This window comes from Nycticebus coucang, chromosome 10 (genome assembly GCF_027406575.1).
Source record: "Nycticebus coucang isolate mNycCou1 chromosome 10, mNycCou1.pri, whole genome shotgun sequence".
Taxonomy (NCBI): Eukaryota; Metazoa; Chordata; class Mammalia; order Primates; family Lorisidae; genus Nycticebus; species Nycticebus coucang.
Genome location: NC_069789.1, coordinates 86,781,079 through 86,796,545, shown reverse-complemented (window position 1 = coordinate 86,796,545; position 15,467 = coordinate 86,781,079). Strand labels below are relative to the sequence as shown.

At 40.6% G+C, this 15,467-nt stretch overlaps 1 protein-coding gene across 4 annotated transcripts in view; it reads right to left on the bottom strand.

Moving 5' to 3' along the window:
- TNR (tenascin R) overlaps positions 1–15,467 on the bottom strand; it is a 432,007-nt gene that overhangs the window by 27,481 nt on the left and 389,059 nt on the right. For all 4 annotated transcript variants that reach the window (XM_053607624.1, XM_053607627.1, XM_053607625.1 and 1 more), the window contains 4 exons: positions 14,929–15,048; positions 11,808–11,951; positions 10,973–11,103; positions 9,927–10,059 (listed from right to left, as the gene is read on the bottom strand). In XM_053607624.1, coding sequence (XP_053463599.1) covers positions 9,927–10,059; positions 10,973–11,103; positions 11,808–11,951; positions 14,929–15,048 — 528 coding nt within the window. The remainder of the gene's footprint in view (positions 1–9,926; positions 10,060–10,972; positions 11,104–11,807; positions 11,952–14,928; positions 15,049–15,467) is intronic.

Below are 15,467 nucleotides of genomic sequence, written 5' to 3'. Positions count from 1 at the left end.
TTCACCATGAGCAAGTGGGATTCACCCCAGACAAAATTAATAATAGTAGCAGACTAAATTAATGCATTAAAAACATCATTCACCATGAGCAAGTGGGATTCACCCCAGACTAAATTAATAATAGTAGCAGACTAAATTAATGCATTAAAAACATCATTCACCATGAGCGAGTGGGATTCACCCCAGGGGTATAAGGATGGTTCAATATACACAAATCAATAAATGTGATACATCACATTAACAGAACCAAAGAACAAAAATGATGGTATTGGGTGGCGCTGTAGCTCAATCGGCAGGACATTGGCCACATACACCGAGGGTGGGGGTTCCAACCCAGCCCGGGCCAGCTAAACAACTGCAACAAAAAAAATAGCTGGGTGCTGTGGTGGGTGCCTATAGTCCCAGCTACTTGGGAGGCTGAGGTAAGAGAATCTCTTAAGCCCAAGAGTTTGAGTTTGCTGTGAGCTGTGATCTACTGAGGACATAATGAGACTGTGTCTCAAAAAAGAAAAAAAATAGTTATCATTTCAATAGATAGTGAAAAAGCATTTGATAAAATTCAACATACCTTTATATTAAAAACTCTCACCAAACTAAGTGTAGAAAAAATTATACCTCAAAATATTAAAAACCCAGAAATTTGACAATATGGAGAAAATGGACCAATACCTGGAATCATCTTAGATTTCCTAGACTTAACCAGGAAGAAATATAACTCTTGAACAGACCAATATCAAGCACTGAGATTATAGAAATAATAAAAAAGCTTCCAAAAAAAAAAAAAAAAAGGCCAGGATCAGATAGTTTTACATCAGAATTCTATCAAACCTCAAAATCAAAGATGAGCTTGCACCTATATTGCAGAACTATTCCAAAACATTGAGCAGGAAGGAATCTTCCTCAACATGGTGTATGAAGCAAACATCACCTTGATTCCAAAACCAGGAAAGAACCCAACCAAAAAGGAAAACTATGGACCAATTTCACTAATGAGTATCTATGCAAAAATAGTCAAGAAAATCTTAGCTAATAGATTGCATTGTATAAAAAATTTATACATCACAATCAAGTAGGCTTATCCAAGGGATGCAAGGCTGGCTTAACATACACAAAACCATAAATGTAATACATCATACCAATAGAAGCAAAAACAAAGACCATATGATCCTTTCAATAGATGCAAAAAAAGCATTTGATAATATCCACCATCCTTTTCTAACAAGACACTTAAGAAAATAGGCATATATAGCACATTTCTTAAGCTGATTGAAGCCATCTATGACAAACCCACAGCTATCATCATACTGGAACCAGACAAAGTTGTCCACTATTGCTGCTATTATTCAACATTGTGCCGGAAGTTCTAGTCAATGCAGTCAGGCAAGAGAAGGATACAAAGGGCCTCCAAATGGGGTCACAGGAAGTCAGACTCTCACTCTGCTGATGATATGATCTTATATTCAAAAACCCCAGAAACTCAACCAAAAAACTCCTGGAAGTGATCAGGAAATACAGTAATGTCTCAGGGTATAAAATTGGTGTCCACAAATCAGTAGCCTTTGTATATGCCAATAACAACCAAGTTGAGAAGAAAACCAAGGACACAATTTCCTTCACAGTAGTTTTAAAGAAAATGAAATATTTAGAAATATATCTAACAAAAGAGGTGAAAGATTTTTTCAAAGAGAATTATGAAACCCTAAGGAAAGAAAGTGCAGACGACACTAACGAATGGAAGAGCATACCATGCTCTTGGCTGGGAAGAATAAACATTGTCAAAATGTCTATTTTGCTCAAAGCAATCTACAGATTCAATGCATTCCCCATTAAAGTACCAATATCATATTTTGAAGAACTGGAAAAAATAGTACTTCATTTTGTATGGAACCAAAAAAATCCCTCATATAGCTTAGGCTATTCTTAGTAATAAAAACAAAGCCAGAGGCATCACCCTACCAGAATTCAGGCTATATTACAAGTCCACAGTAATCAAAACAGCATGATATTGGCACAAAAATAGAGACGTAGACCCAAGAGTTGAAACCAGTTTCTACTTGCCATCTGATTTTTGATAAACCTAATAAAAGCATACAGTGGGGAAAAGAATCCCTATTCAACAAATGGTGCTGGGAGAACTGGATTACCACATGTTAAAGACTGAAACTCGACCCACCCTTTTCACCACTTACAAAAATCGACTCAAAATGGATAAAAGACTTAAATCTAAGACACTAAATGACAAAAATCTTGGAAGAAGGTATGGGGAAAACTCTTGATGATATTGGACTGGGGAAAGATTTTATGACAAAGAATTCAGCAGCTATTGTGATGATAAAAGTTAACAAATGGGACTTAATTAACCTGAAAAGCTTCTGCATAGCTAAGGATGCAACAAGTAAAGCAAAAAAACCACCTTCAGAATGGGAAAAGATATTGTTAGGGTATGAATCTGACAAAGGGTTGATAACTACAATCTACAGAAAACCCAAATTAATTAACAAGAAAAGAATAAACAATCCCATCTACCACTGGGCAAGTGATATGAACAGAACCTTCTCTGATGAGACAGACAAATGACTAATAAACATTTGAAAAAATGTTCATCATCCCTGATCATCAGAGATATGCAAATAAAAACCACCTTAAGATATCATCTACACCCAGTGAGAACAGCCCACATCACAAAGTCTCAAACCTGCAGACACTAGTATGGATGTGGAGAGAAGGGAACACTTTTACACTGCTAGTGGGACTGCAAACTAATTCAGCCTTTTGGAAGGAAGTATGGAGAATCCTCAAAGAACTCAAATTAGACCTCTCATTTGGTCCTGCACTCCCATTACTAGGCATCTACCCAGAAGAAAAAAAAATTATTTTATCAGGTGGCACCTGTGGCTCAAAGGAGGAGGGCACTAGCCCCATATGCCAGAGGTGGTGGGTTCAAACCCAGCCCCGGCCAAAAACTGCAAAAAAAAAAAAAAAAAAAATTATCATAAGGACATTTACACTAGACAATTCATTGCAGCTCAATTTACAATCGCCAAATGCCCACCAACCCAGGAATGGATTAACAAGCTGTGGTATATGTATACTATGGAATACTATTCAGCCATTAGAAAAGATGGAGACTTTACATCTTTTGTATTAACCTGCATGGCGTTGGGACACATTCGTCTTAGTAAAGGATTCACAAGAATGGAGAAGCAAGAATCCACTGTACTCAATTCTAATATGAAGGCAGTAGAGGATCTAATACAAGGTGGGGAGTAGGGGAGGGAGGGAGTGGGTAGAGGGGAGGTGGGAAGAGGATGGGGGGTCACAGTGTATGGCACACCTCTTGGAAGTGGGGCACAACTATAAGAGGAATTTTACCTAACAAATGTAATCAGTGTAACCTAACTCTTTGTATCCTTAATGAATCCCAAACAATAATAAAAAAAATTAAAGACCACATGTGACAAACTCAGAGTTAACATCATAGTAAATGGGAAAAAAATTGAAAGTCTTTTCTTTAAGATCTAGAAAAAGACAAAGAATTGCACTTTTAATACTTTTATTCAATGTAATACTTGAAGTCTTGGTAAGAGCAATTAGGCAAGAAAAAGAAATGACAGGATTGTTAGACAACAATACCATCTGTCACTGGGCAAGAGACATGAACAGAACCTTCTCTGAGGAAGACAGAAAAATGGCTAAGGAACACATGAAAAAATGCTCATTGACCCTAATCATCAGAGAAATGCAAATCAAAATCATCCTGAGATATCACCTAATGCCTGTGAGATTAGCCTACATCACAAAATCCCAAAGTTGCAGCTGCTGGCAAGCATGTGGAGAGCACTTTTACACTGTTAGTGGGACTGCAAACTAATACAGCCTCTTTGGAAAGAAGTATGGAGAATCCTCAAAGAACTCAAATTAGATCTCTCATATGACCCTGAAATCCCACTACTAGGAATCTACCCAGAAGAAAAAAAAATCATTTTATCATAAGAACATAAGCACTCAATTGTTTACAGCAGCTCAATTTATAATCATCAAGATGTGGAAACAACCTACATGCCTATCGACTTAGGAATGGATTATCAAACTGTGGTATATGTATACCATGGAATACTACTCAGCCATAGAAAAGATGATAATGTCACAACTTTTGTATTAACCTGGATGGAACTTAAATACATTCTTCTTAGTAAAGTATCACAAGAATGGAAAATCAAATATTCAATGTACTCAATACCAAAATGAAGTCAGTAGATGATCTAATTCATGCCCACATAGGACAAAAACTCATTTCAATTCAAGTTGAAGGAATGGGGAATGAGGAACAGAGAAAAAGGGGAAGGGTGATTTGGGGTGCTGCCACTGAATGGGCACAATGTAGGGGTGTATGGCACACTGTTGGGTGCAAGGCATAACTACAAGAGGGATTCTACCTAATAAATTTAAATATTGTGACTTGGTCGTTTGTACCCTCACATTAAGTTGAAATAAAAAAAAAAATAAAGAGACATAGTGCAAAAGCCAAATTAGGAAGGAATAGTTAAATTAGCCTTGTCCACAAAGGACATAGTCTTATACTTAGAAAGGCCTAAAGGCTCCACCAAAAAACTGTTAGAACTGATGAACAAGTTTAGTAAAGTTGTAGGATACCAAAGCAACATACAAAACAAAAATCAGTAGCATTTCTATACTCCAACAGTGAACAATCAATAAAGAAGAATAAACAATAAATAAAGAAGAATCAATAAAACAATCTCACTTACTATAGCTACAAAGAATGTAAATAACTAGCAATCAATTTAACCAAAGAAGTGAAAGATCTATAGAAGAAAAACTATAAAACAATGCTTAGAGAACTTGAAAAGGACACACAAAAATGGAAAGATATTCCATGCTCATGGAGAATTCACATTGCTAAAGCAACTCACAGATTCAATGAAATCTCTATCAAAATGCCAATGACATTCTTCACAGAAATAGAAAAATAATCCTAAAAATTTATTTAGAGCCATAAAAGACCCTGAATAGCCAAAGTAATCCTGAGCAAAAAGAACAAAGCTGAAAGCATCACACTACTACCTGCCTTCAAGATACACCACAAAATAAATTAGGATGGTGCTGACATAAAAACAAGACATATAGACCAATGGAACAAAATAGGGAAGCCAGATTTGAATCCAGTTACAGTTAAGTTATTTTGGACAAAGGCACCAAGAACATACAACGGGGAAAAGACAGTTTCTTCAGTAAATGGTGCTGGGAAAACTGGATAACTATATGCTGAAGAATGAAACTAGGCCCCTATCTCTCACCATACAAATCAAAGCAAATGGGTTAAAGACATGATTCTAAGACCTGAAACTATGAAACTAACTACTAGAAGAAATCATTGGGAAAATACTCCGGGACATTGTCTGGGCAAAGATTTCTTGTGTAAGATCTCAAAAGCACAGGCAACCAAATCAAAACCAGACAAATGGGAATACATCAAGCTAAAAAGCTCAGCACAGCAAAGGAAATAGTCAACAAAAATGAAGAGGCAACTCAAAGAATGAGGGATTAGTAATAACCTGACCATATACAGAGAGAGCTCACACGACTCAATAGCAACAAAACAAATGATCCAATAAGCAAAAATATGAATAGATATTTCTCCAAAGAAGACATACATGTGGTCAACTGGTATATTAAAAAATGTTCAGCATCACTAGTCATCAGAGAAATGCAAATGAAAACCACAATGAGATATTATCTCACCCTAGTTACAATAGCTTTTATCAAAAAGGCAGGGCATAATGGATACTGGTGAGGGTGTAAAGAAAGGGGCATCCTCTTACACAGTAGGAATGTAAAATAGTACAGTCACTATGGAAAACTGTACAGAGATTCCTCAAAAAACTAAAAATATAACTACCACATGTTCCAGAAATTCGGTGTCTGGGTTTAGATCCCCTCAAATATTGAAGAGTTATCTTCACAGCCATGTTTACTGCAGTACTATTCACAATGACCAAAATGTGGAATTAACCTAAGCACGCATTAATGGATGAATGGATAAAAAATTGTAGTCTATATACACAATGGGTATTATTCAGACCTAAGGAAGAATGAAATTTTGTCATTGGCAGGAACTAGTGTTTGACAGATCAGTAGGATGACTATACTTTACAATAATCTATGGAATATTTCAAAATAGGTAGAAAAGAATTTGAACGTATCTGGTATAAAGAAAAGACACATATTTAAGGGAATAGATATCCCAATTACACTGATTCAATATTTTCAAATTATATGAGTGTAATAAATTGCCACATGTACTCCAAAAATATGTACATCGGGTGGTGCCTGTGGCTCAGTGAGTAGGGCGCTGGCCCCATATACCGAGGGCAGTGGGTTCAAACCCGGCCCCAGCCAAACTGCAACAAAAATATGTACATCTATTATGTATCAATAAAAATAGTTTTAAAGAGACTATATATCTGCATGACAACATGGATTGGTCTAAAACATAGTGCTGAATAAAAAGTATGGGAATAGTGTTATGCAATCCAATACCATACATTTAAAATATTTATATTCACAATAATTTTACTAGAACACATTTTCTAAAAACACAGAAGCAAAAGGATGCAGGTTTAACCCATCAGAATGGTTGCCTATGCATGGTGAAAGAAGAGGTAGAATAAAAGTAAATAAACGAGTAAATCCAGACAGGGACCTTGCCGGAGATTGACACTGGTGCCGTGTGACACACTGGGCAGGATGATTAACTGAAACTCGGATCTGACATCCATCCATTTATTCAGTTTGCACATGTGTAGGGCTGGTTTGTTCAACTGGGATGATTAGTGCCCTACTGTCTTTTCCACAGCAGGTCCCAAAGAGAAAAGAAAGTAGACCTCTCCTTTTAGGAATTTACTTGTCTCAATGAAGCAGAAACTCAAGCCTTTCCTAAGCAGCAGAGCAGCTCCCCACTTTGGTGAAAAGGACATATGGCATGTCTAAGGGTAGAGAGCAGTGAGTGGCGATCATTAGGCTTTCCTTTCCAACTGGAATGTCTAACAATTATGCGGACTTCCATGATCCACTGTCTATTGTTCCAGAGTCTAGGGTTTGTCAGTCTTCATAAATTTTCACCTCATAAACCCAAGCTTGTGTTAGAGTAGACTGCAGACTTTTTTCCTGTAAAGCACCACAGAGCAGCTCTGCCTGGCTGTGGGACAGTGGGGGCTGGGGCAAAGGTAATAAAAGAAAACGTCTCATTACCCTTCTCTGGGCGCCTCTGCAAATGACTGTCTCCGCTTAACCTCAAGGTCAAGACAACCTATTTTATAGTGTTCACTGTCTCCTAGGACAAGCTTTAGAAAGAGCCTTGTTTGCTTTTTATAGTATTAAAAGAGACAATGAAACCCGTCTCTCAGACAATCATTTCACCAAGTCCTGGCTGCTCCGTGGGGAATATTTGTTTCCTCATTTATATTCATGTCTCTAAAAGACAAGTAGACCTTGGATGAAATTTCAGGCGACAGTAAATTATAAATAATGTATCTATATTTTTTCCTTTTCCATACTACTTGTATTTAATTCCCCCTGGAGTCTTGGGCAAACACCAGAGACAAGAGGACAGGAAGCTATTAACATGATGGAAAGAATGAAATGGACTTATGTTATGTGGCAGGAACACAGCAGAGGAAGACAGCTTGATCAAAGGAGGGTTCTGAGGGTTTATGAGGGCCAGTTCTTCCCTTTCCCCACTTCTTTTAAATTTTATTATTATTTTTTGACATCTTAACTCTTTTCTAGGTAGGTGGTTTGCCTGAAATGAATTTCTTCTCTCGGCCTACCCAGGATAAGGTGAAGGTTTGTCCTAGATGGAGGGAGGCCACTTTGGGGCCAAACTTTAGGCTCTGTTGCTCCATCCAAGTAGGCACAGAAAACACTCAGGATGATCAGCTGAGATCAGCCCATCCAAAGAGTAGGGTATGCTGCTAAGAGGAAAACTCACATTCTGTCAATGCAGTTGGAAAGGCAGCTAATTGCCTGAAAGAAATAAGCCTCTACATCCTTTAGCCCTGATTTGCCATCACACAGGAAGCCTCCAGTGCTTCCCAGACTTCTGGCTCAGTGGGAATGATTCCTGCCTGTGGGGTCCAGACTGGCAGCACTCCAATCTTACCTGCAAGTGAAGATATTCTGTTCTTCATTTTTGCTTCTTTCCCTTCTTGGTAACATCCCCATCCCTGCCCTTTGGAAGCTCGTACTCTTGTGTTCTCTTCCTCCTTAATGAGATATGCTCTTGGCAGGGGTGGAAAGGTTAGGGGAGTGGGTGGTGCAGATGGTGAAGACTCAGTAATATCATCATGCAAATGGACTATGTAGCCTAATGTAATTTATTCAGGGTAACTTGCATTGGGGTGGCAGACATGGCTTGAAATTACAGGGACATTGGCATTGCCCTCTGTAGGCTGTATCTCTTTGCCTGTGCCCCTTCAGCTTTATTTCAGCAGAGACTTCTCTTCTGTGTTCTGTAGCTAGATTTATCTATTCAATTGGACCAGTATCTATTACGTCTACGTGCCAGGCTTTGTGCAAGGTATTTTTTCTTGTATTATTTGTCCAAGAATTTTCCATTCTGAAACTAGTCGCTGCAGTGAGTTCTGATAAATTTCCAAGACAAAGCCAGCAGAGTTTGTTATGCATCAGTGACCTACATTTAAAGTTGAGCTTTCCAGTAAAACTGCAAAAGCTTCTGAACATGGACCTTTCTTTGCTGTGTACCATAGAAATAATAAAGAGCCCTTCTCTGGTACTCTAAACTCTACTTGGTCAATAACTACACTCATTGAATAGGAAATTGGGTTCTTCAGTTTTCTTCTTAGTGAGTTGGCACTGGTCGTGCCCCAGGAACACAGTGTCAAGTAGAGTCTTGTAAAAACAACCAACCAACCTAGGTACGTCCTGATTGTCCCCCATACTGTCTAGCAAACAAAGCCACTATTCTGGCCTCCTTTCCAGATTTCCTTGTGAGTTGTTAATTCTTTGCTTCTTTGATCCTACTGAGCCCTAAGCTCCCAGCTGGATTTGGAATCGCTGATCCTAACTCTTGCACACCCCATGGTGCAACTGCACCTAAGCGGGAGCAGTGAGTGGCACAGCCCAGGTGGGTCTGGAGCAAGGCGCAGCTATAAGAGACCACAGAAACTTTGTGCATGTTGTCATACTGCTACAACGGCTAGCTGTGGCATCATCAGAATGGGAATTAAAAGCTCATACTACACTGAGCAAGCACTGAAACCCATGCATTTGGGGGATAAAATAATTAATTTAGAACTAATAAATATGAAAATTGGGAGTTCTGCTTAAGGTCTGACATCTGTGTCCTTTTCATGGGAAATAAATTCTTAATGGGAAAGCTCCAACCAATGGGCTTTTAAGTGGTACCATGGGTCCCCTTTAATTAACCTGTGAATGTACAGGGAAGGACCTGGACAAGAAGAGGGTGACACCTTAGTTCTGAGATAAGAGAACCTGGATAAGAAGAGGGTGACACCTTAGTTCTGAGATAAGACAGCTTTGAAAGAGCAAAGAGCGGGGGAGCATAATTGAACTCAGCTCCATGAAAGAGACCAAGTGTCCTCTAAGTTTACTTTGTAAAGGCCCATTTTGGATTCATGTCTTGGTTGTGTGACCAAGGTTTATTTTTATTTTTTCATTAAAGCCTTTGTTCTGATTAATGTGCTCCTTGAAGATAAAAGGAACACATTTGGGGTTGCCTTGTTAGCTCATGGCAGGGACTTGGAAAAGGGGAGGAGGGAAGAGTTTCCTTGATAACATCCCCCAAGGCCAAGGTTCAGCAGAGGCTGCTGAGGAGCTGGGTGCTAGGCAGGGGGTAAGAAGGCATGGCAGGGGCCCGGCTCCCTCACCTGTGGTGAAGGCGGTGGTTGTGATGCTGCTCCACGAGGCATCTTGGGCTGCCTGCAGGAGCACCGTGTAGTCTGTGCTCTCTGACAGGCCCTCCAGCCGGATCCAGGTGTCCTCTGCATCCACGATCAGCTCCTGTGTGACGAGCCAGAAGGAGTGACTGGCTTGCAATGTGGGGAAGTGGGAAGGGAGATCAGACTCCTATGGGCAGTGAGGTTGCTAGAGCAGTGACAATACCCTTTGTCCCAAATAAAGAAAAAACTGTGGTAATAAGTCAAGGGGAACATTCCCATGTGAGATTCAGGCCAGACCTTGTCTCACAAGTGCATATTGGACTAAATTTAGGCACTTGGATTATAAAATCCACATTGCGCTGGGTTTGTCTGAGGCCAGAGGGAGAAGCTGAGGAAGCAGGAACTTGAGCCTCTCTGCTTCTTTCAGGCAGACTAGCTCTGCTTAAGTCTACTCTGTGTATTTGGCTCCCGCAAGTGATCTCCCTTCAGAAAAGGATTCCACTGTTAATCCAAAACTTGAAAGTCAGTATTTCAATTGATGACATAAAACAAAACATTTTTTTAAACTGTAGATTGTACAGATGTAGCCTTTGTAATGCTTACCACGAGGCACCAAAAGCTTGCTGAATTTGGTTCCAGCTCATGTTTGCTGGGCCTCATTGGTGAAAATTATTCCACTACATTGTACTGGGGAGTTTCCAGTGGGCCTCGTATCATCGTATTGGAAGCACCACTACAAGCTTGTGAAGTCTCAGGGGGTAGATACCCCCATTATCAAGAGAAGAAACCGAGCCTTAGAGAGGTTGAGTTCTTCACTTTAACTTGTGTAGAGCAGACTAGAAGGGCCGGGAGTGGCACAGATCCCTGCTCCCCACTCCCCAGCAGGCTGTGTATCTACCATGGGAAACCTGGTTCATTCCCAGTGGATTGCTCCCTTCCCCCTCCCTCCAGTTTCTCCTGTTCATTCCATTGGTCAGTTTCCACATGATCTCACTTGAGAGAAACTGTCTTTCCCCTTTCCAGCAAAATCTCACCTTGCGGCTTCCATCGGCAGATTTGTAGGTCAAGATGTAGTTTTCAATCTCTGCCCGGGGAGGCTGCCAGGAGATCAGAGCACTTTGTCTGGTGACTTCACTGGCCGTCAGGTTTGCAGGAGGGTCCAGAACTGCAAAGAGGAGAAAATGATAGGGTGTTCCTGCCTCTCCAGTTCCTCCCAGCTCAATTTCAGCCATAAATATCTACATATTAACCCCTGTCCTGGCTTAGACAGGAGCATAAAGGGTACTTGGATTATGGAATCCACATTGCACTAGGTTTGTGCAATGCCCAAATAATTGTTCAATGCCCTGACCACTCCTAGCTACTCCTCCTTCCCTCATAGGGCCTCTGGATATGGGTGTGACATCTACCAATCTGACCCTCTATACCTGAGACCCGAGACCCTGATCCTATTAAACCCTCATTTCTGCAAGTTTACTCTTAAACTTATGCCATTCCCTCATTTTACCTTTGTCTACCGTACTCCTGGCCATGATTCCACTCAGCAGCTCTGACCGCAGTATCTAACCTTTTAATATCCATTGGACTCTTCTGGGCCAGGTGCATTCCAAATACCAGCCTCTCTTGGCCTGGTTCTACTGCTGTCACCCAGGCCCAGGGTGAGAGCGGAAAACAGATGCATCTGCTGGCTGAGAGCTGTAGGCCGCTTTCACTGAATTTGGGCTGCAGTCAGCCAAAATAAGAACAGCTCATAGCCACACTATCCCAAGCCTACACAGTATAATCTCACCTCCACAAGGAAGCTGATCATTTTTTAGGATCCACAAAAGCCTCCAGGGATGCAGGGTATAAAGATGACCGTGTACTCACGGGTGGAGAAGTTGGTGCTGATGGTGCCACTGGTGAGAGGCCCACTGGTGGCATACATGGTGACAGTATAGTGGGTCCTGGGAAGCAGGTCCATAAGCTGGAATTCCTCACTGACTCCATCAACCAGGATGGTCTCTCCAGCAACTGAAATCGGATGAGCAATTGAATAAGCTTTGTTTAAGGTCACTCACTTGAGGAAAGCTCTACTAAATGCAAGGGCATTTCACAAAGATTTCACATGAGAGAATTTTGGAGAAAGACTTTTATAGATAATATAGCACCTTATACCACACAAGGATGTCCTCTCTTCTCTTTTCTTCTATCTAGGTCTCTGGAGTTACAAGGAATAAATCAAATCCTTTGTTTACCTGGCCCTGCCTCTCCATCACCCTTCTGAATCAAGTCTTTTCTCCTCTAGACTGAGAAAATTCACACACACACCCCCCACATGACACTTAAATAATAATTCTAAAACCTTCGCAATCTTGGCTGCTTTTCTCTGGACAAATAAAAGTTTATCAGTGTCCCCACTGAAATGGAAACCTCAGAAGAGGACCATTTATATTAATCCTTCAGGATTTGGGACAGCCTCTGGATGTTGTTGTCACATGCTGAGATGATTATGAATCAAAGATCTTGTTTATAACCACCTCCCAATCCAACCTTGTTAGTTGATCTTTCTGGCATCCTGGACAAAGAGCTCCCCATTTATTTCTATTGCATTTTGTCTCTGTTGATTGAATTTTGACTCACTGTTTTAGCTAATTGAAATATTTTTGCATTTGGATTCTATTGATCACAGTTTTGTTTTACACACAAATTTGGTGAGCATGTCTTCTCTGGATTCCTTCAAGCTGTTGATAAAACTGTCCATTAGATAAGGCTGAGCCCTCAATGGGGCCATTGGAATACTTCTGAATAATTAAACATTTTACAAAATTTACTAGCCACATCTCCAAAATAGGTAGGTGGTTTCAAGTTTCTTAGGAACTTTAAAACCCAAACTAATACTCTGGAATAAAACACTTGATTTTTTCTAATATCTTCCTTTGCACATTGTACCATCAGTCAGCTCCAGACACATCACACCATGGAAGTTTCTATCTCCTCATGCTTTCTCACTCCTCTGGGGATGCACACAGGCTGCCCTGTTCTTTGGAATTCCCTTTATCCCCCTCATCTTTTTTCTTTTTCTTTCTCTTTCTCCTTTCCTCCCCTCCAGGCCCTGGCCCCAATCATAATGGTCCATCAGATGTGGCCTGGGGTGTTCTGTGCTTGCCCACACAATACGTAGTACACATTCAGCTGTAACTATTTACTTTCCTGTAGCATCACCAGTGAGGAGTTCCATAAAGACAAAAATGCATGTTCTATTTTTGAATTCCTATTGTCTTATAGCATATATGGCCCATGGGAGGGCATGAAAGTACTTGTTGAATGAATAGACATTAATTGCTATGATGGAGCTTTGTGCTTTGTGCCTGTGAGCAGGAGTGTGTCCAACTGCCTTAAAGAAATAAAGGAAGCTTTAACAGAGAAGGTAGTGTTGAAACTAAGACTTGAAAGGTGGGTTTTCTAGGCAGATAAGTAGGGAGAGAATTTCCTGCCAGAGAAAACAGCATGTGCAAATGCAGGGAGCCTCCAGAAAGCATGGTGAGAGTTCAGAGATGCAGGATCATGGTCTGCAAGGAGTGGTGGTAGGAGTTGAGATGGATTGTGCATGCACATTGTGGAGCTAAGATGTGTCCACAGTAACAGTCTCTATCCTTTGAGGAAGATATTCAATCAGCTATAGTTCCTGCTAACTCCGGATACAATCCATCTTGCGTATTTCCAAATTACCTAAAGAGTAAGTGATAAGTAGGGTTTTCTAATGCCTTGATCAAATACAAATGTGCTAGTTGATTTACCAATAAAACAAGAGCATAAAGTGGTTTTGCAATGAACCTGTGCTGGTATGTGGTGATCACTGAAGCCTTTTCCAAGTTGTTTAATAGTCTGTTTTAGTTTTTACTTTCTCAAGCTTTGATAATACATTCACTTCTTTGCACCTTACAGAGTTGACTTTCTCTACTATTTTTTGAAAATCAAGGCATCTGCCTGCCTTCTGTCTTCTGGTATCTTTGTTCTCTGAATTCCTGAATATAACCCACAACAATTCTGTGATCTCATGCTTAATTTCAGTTTAGTCTTTATGGCTAGAGACTTGGAGTACACAATCCTGTTTTGCTTTGGGCTTCTCTGTTCAACTTCAAATAGCATAATGTGAACAAGCATGATGAAGAAAACATTGAAATCCAAGATTTTGTGTTGGTTCAACCTGTTGGGCTGAATGTGGGTAGAAAAGACAACAATAACAGGAGTTTGGCAGTCCTGAATCTTTTGTCACCTATGTTTATGTGTTCTAAGCCTGGTCCTATAACTTCAGTGTCTTTCTTGCTCTATAAATACCTACAAAAGAATTTTGGGGCAATTCTTAGCTCCATTCTGAGTTTTGTCTTCCTTGCCCTAAGCTATTTCTCTGTCTTTTCATTTGCCCTTTGTTACCCAACTTTCTTGCACTTTTCAGATTCAGTTTTCTCAATTCCTGGAGTTGATACAGTTTGCAGAGTTTGGGGATATCTTGAGGGATTTATGAGGTCAGATCCTTAAGTTCACAAACTAATCCTAGAAAAAGTACTACATACCTCACTGCTGAATATCACTATGGTCACCTTCAGGGTACTACCCCTGGGATGCTAAGCACTGATGCCAGCCCTAGTCCACCCTTTAAAGCAATTTTGTAACTGTTTTTGGAATGACCATCAGAACTGTCATTATATGAAGTCTGACAAGTTTGTGAACTCATCCTAGAAAAAGTGCTACATACCCCATTGCTGAATATCATTATGGCCATTGGATGGCCAAAGGGAGAACTGCAAAGGTAACCATAGAGATATTGAGCCATGGGGTATGTAGCGTTACTTCTAGGATGAGTTTGGGAACTTAATAGTCCCACCTCAGATATTAATAGTGTAATAAAGTGGGAAAATTTCTAATTTGTCCCTGAGATTAACAGGGTGTTTTGTTTCCTCACTTCCATTCTGGTCTGCATCACCCCCACCTGCCTACAGACACCCACCTGCGAAGTGTGTGAGAACGATGACGTAGTTCTCCACTTCACTCACCGGTGCCTTCCACCGCAGCAGGGCTTCCGTCGGAGTGATGTTGGTAGCAACCAGATCCACAGGATTGTCCATGGCTGAAGCAGAAAAGGAGCAGATCAGTTAAAAGTAGCAGGAGCACCGCACAGGGGTTATAGCGCCCGCCACTTGCACCAAGGGTGGCAGGTTTGATCCCGAAGTGGGCCAGCTGAACAACAATGACAACTGCAACAACAACAACAAAAAGTAGCAGGAGCTGCAGAATGGAAGTGCAGGGAACCATCTCAGAAGTTTTGCTCATGCTGCATGTCCACCACTGTGCTATTTGAACTAGTGAAGTAAGCAGAGACGTCTTCCTTTTCTGCCCTTCTTTTTCCATCGGCCCCTTCCTCAACTCCTTTATCTCCTTCCTCTCAGGTATACAATCTCCCTTAATTGCCCCCAGCTCTTCCTTTTCTTTCATTCAATTTCTTATGTGCAGAGCACTGTATCAGGTGATGTGGAGGATTTCAAGGAA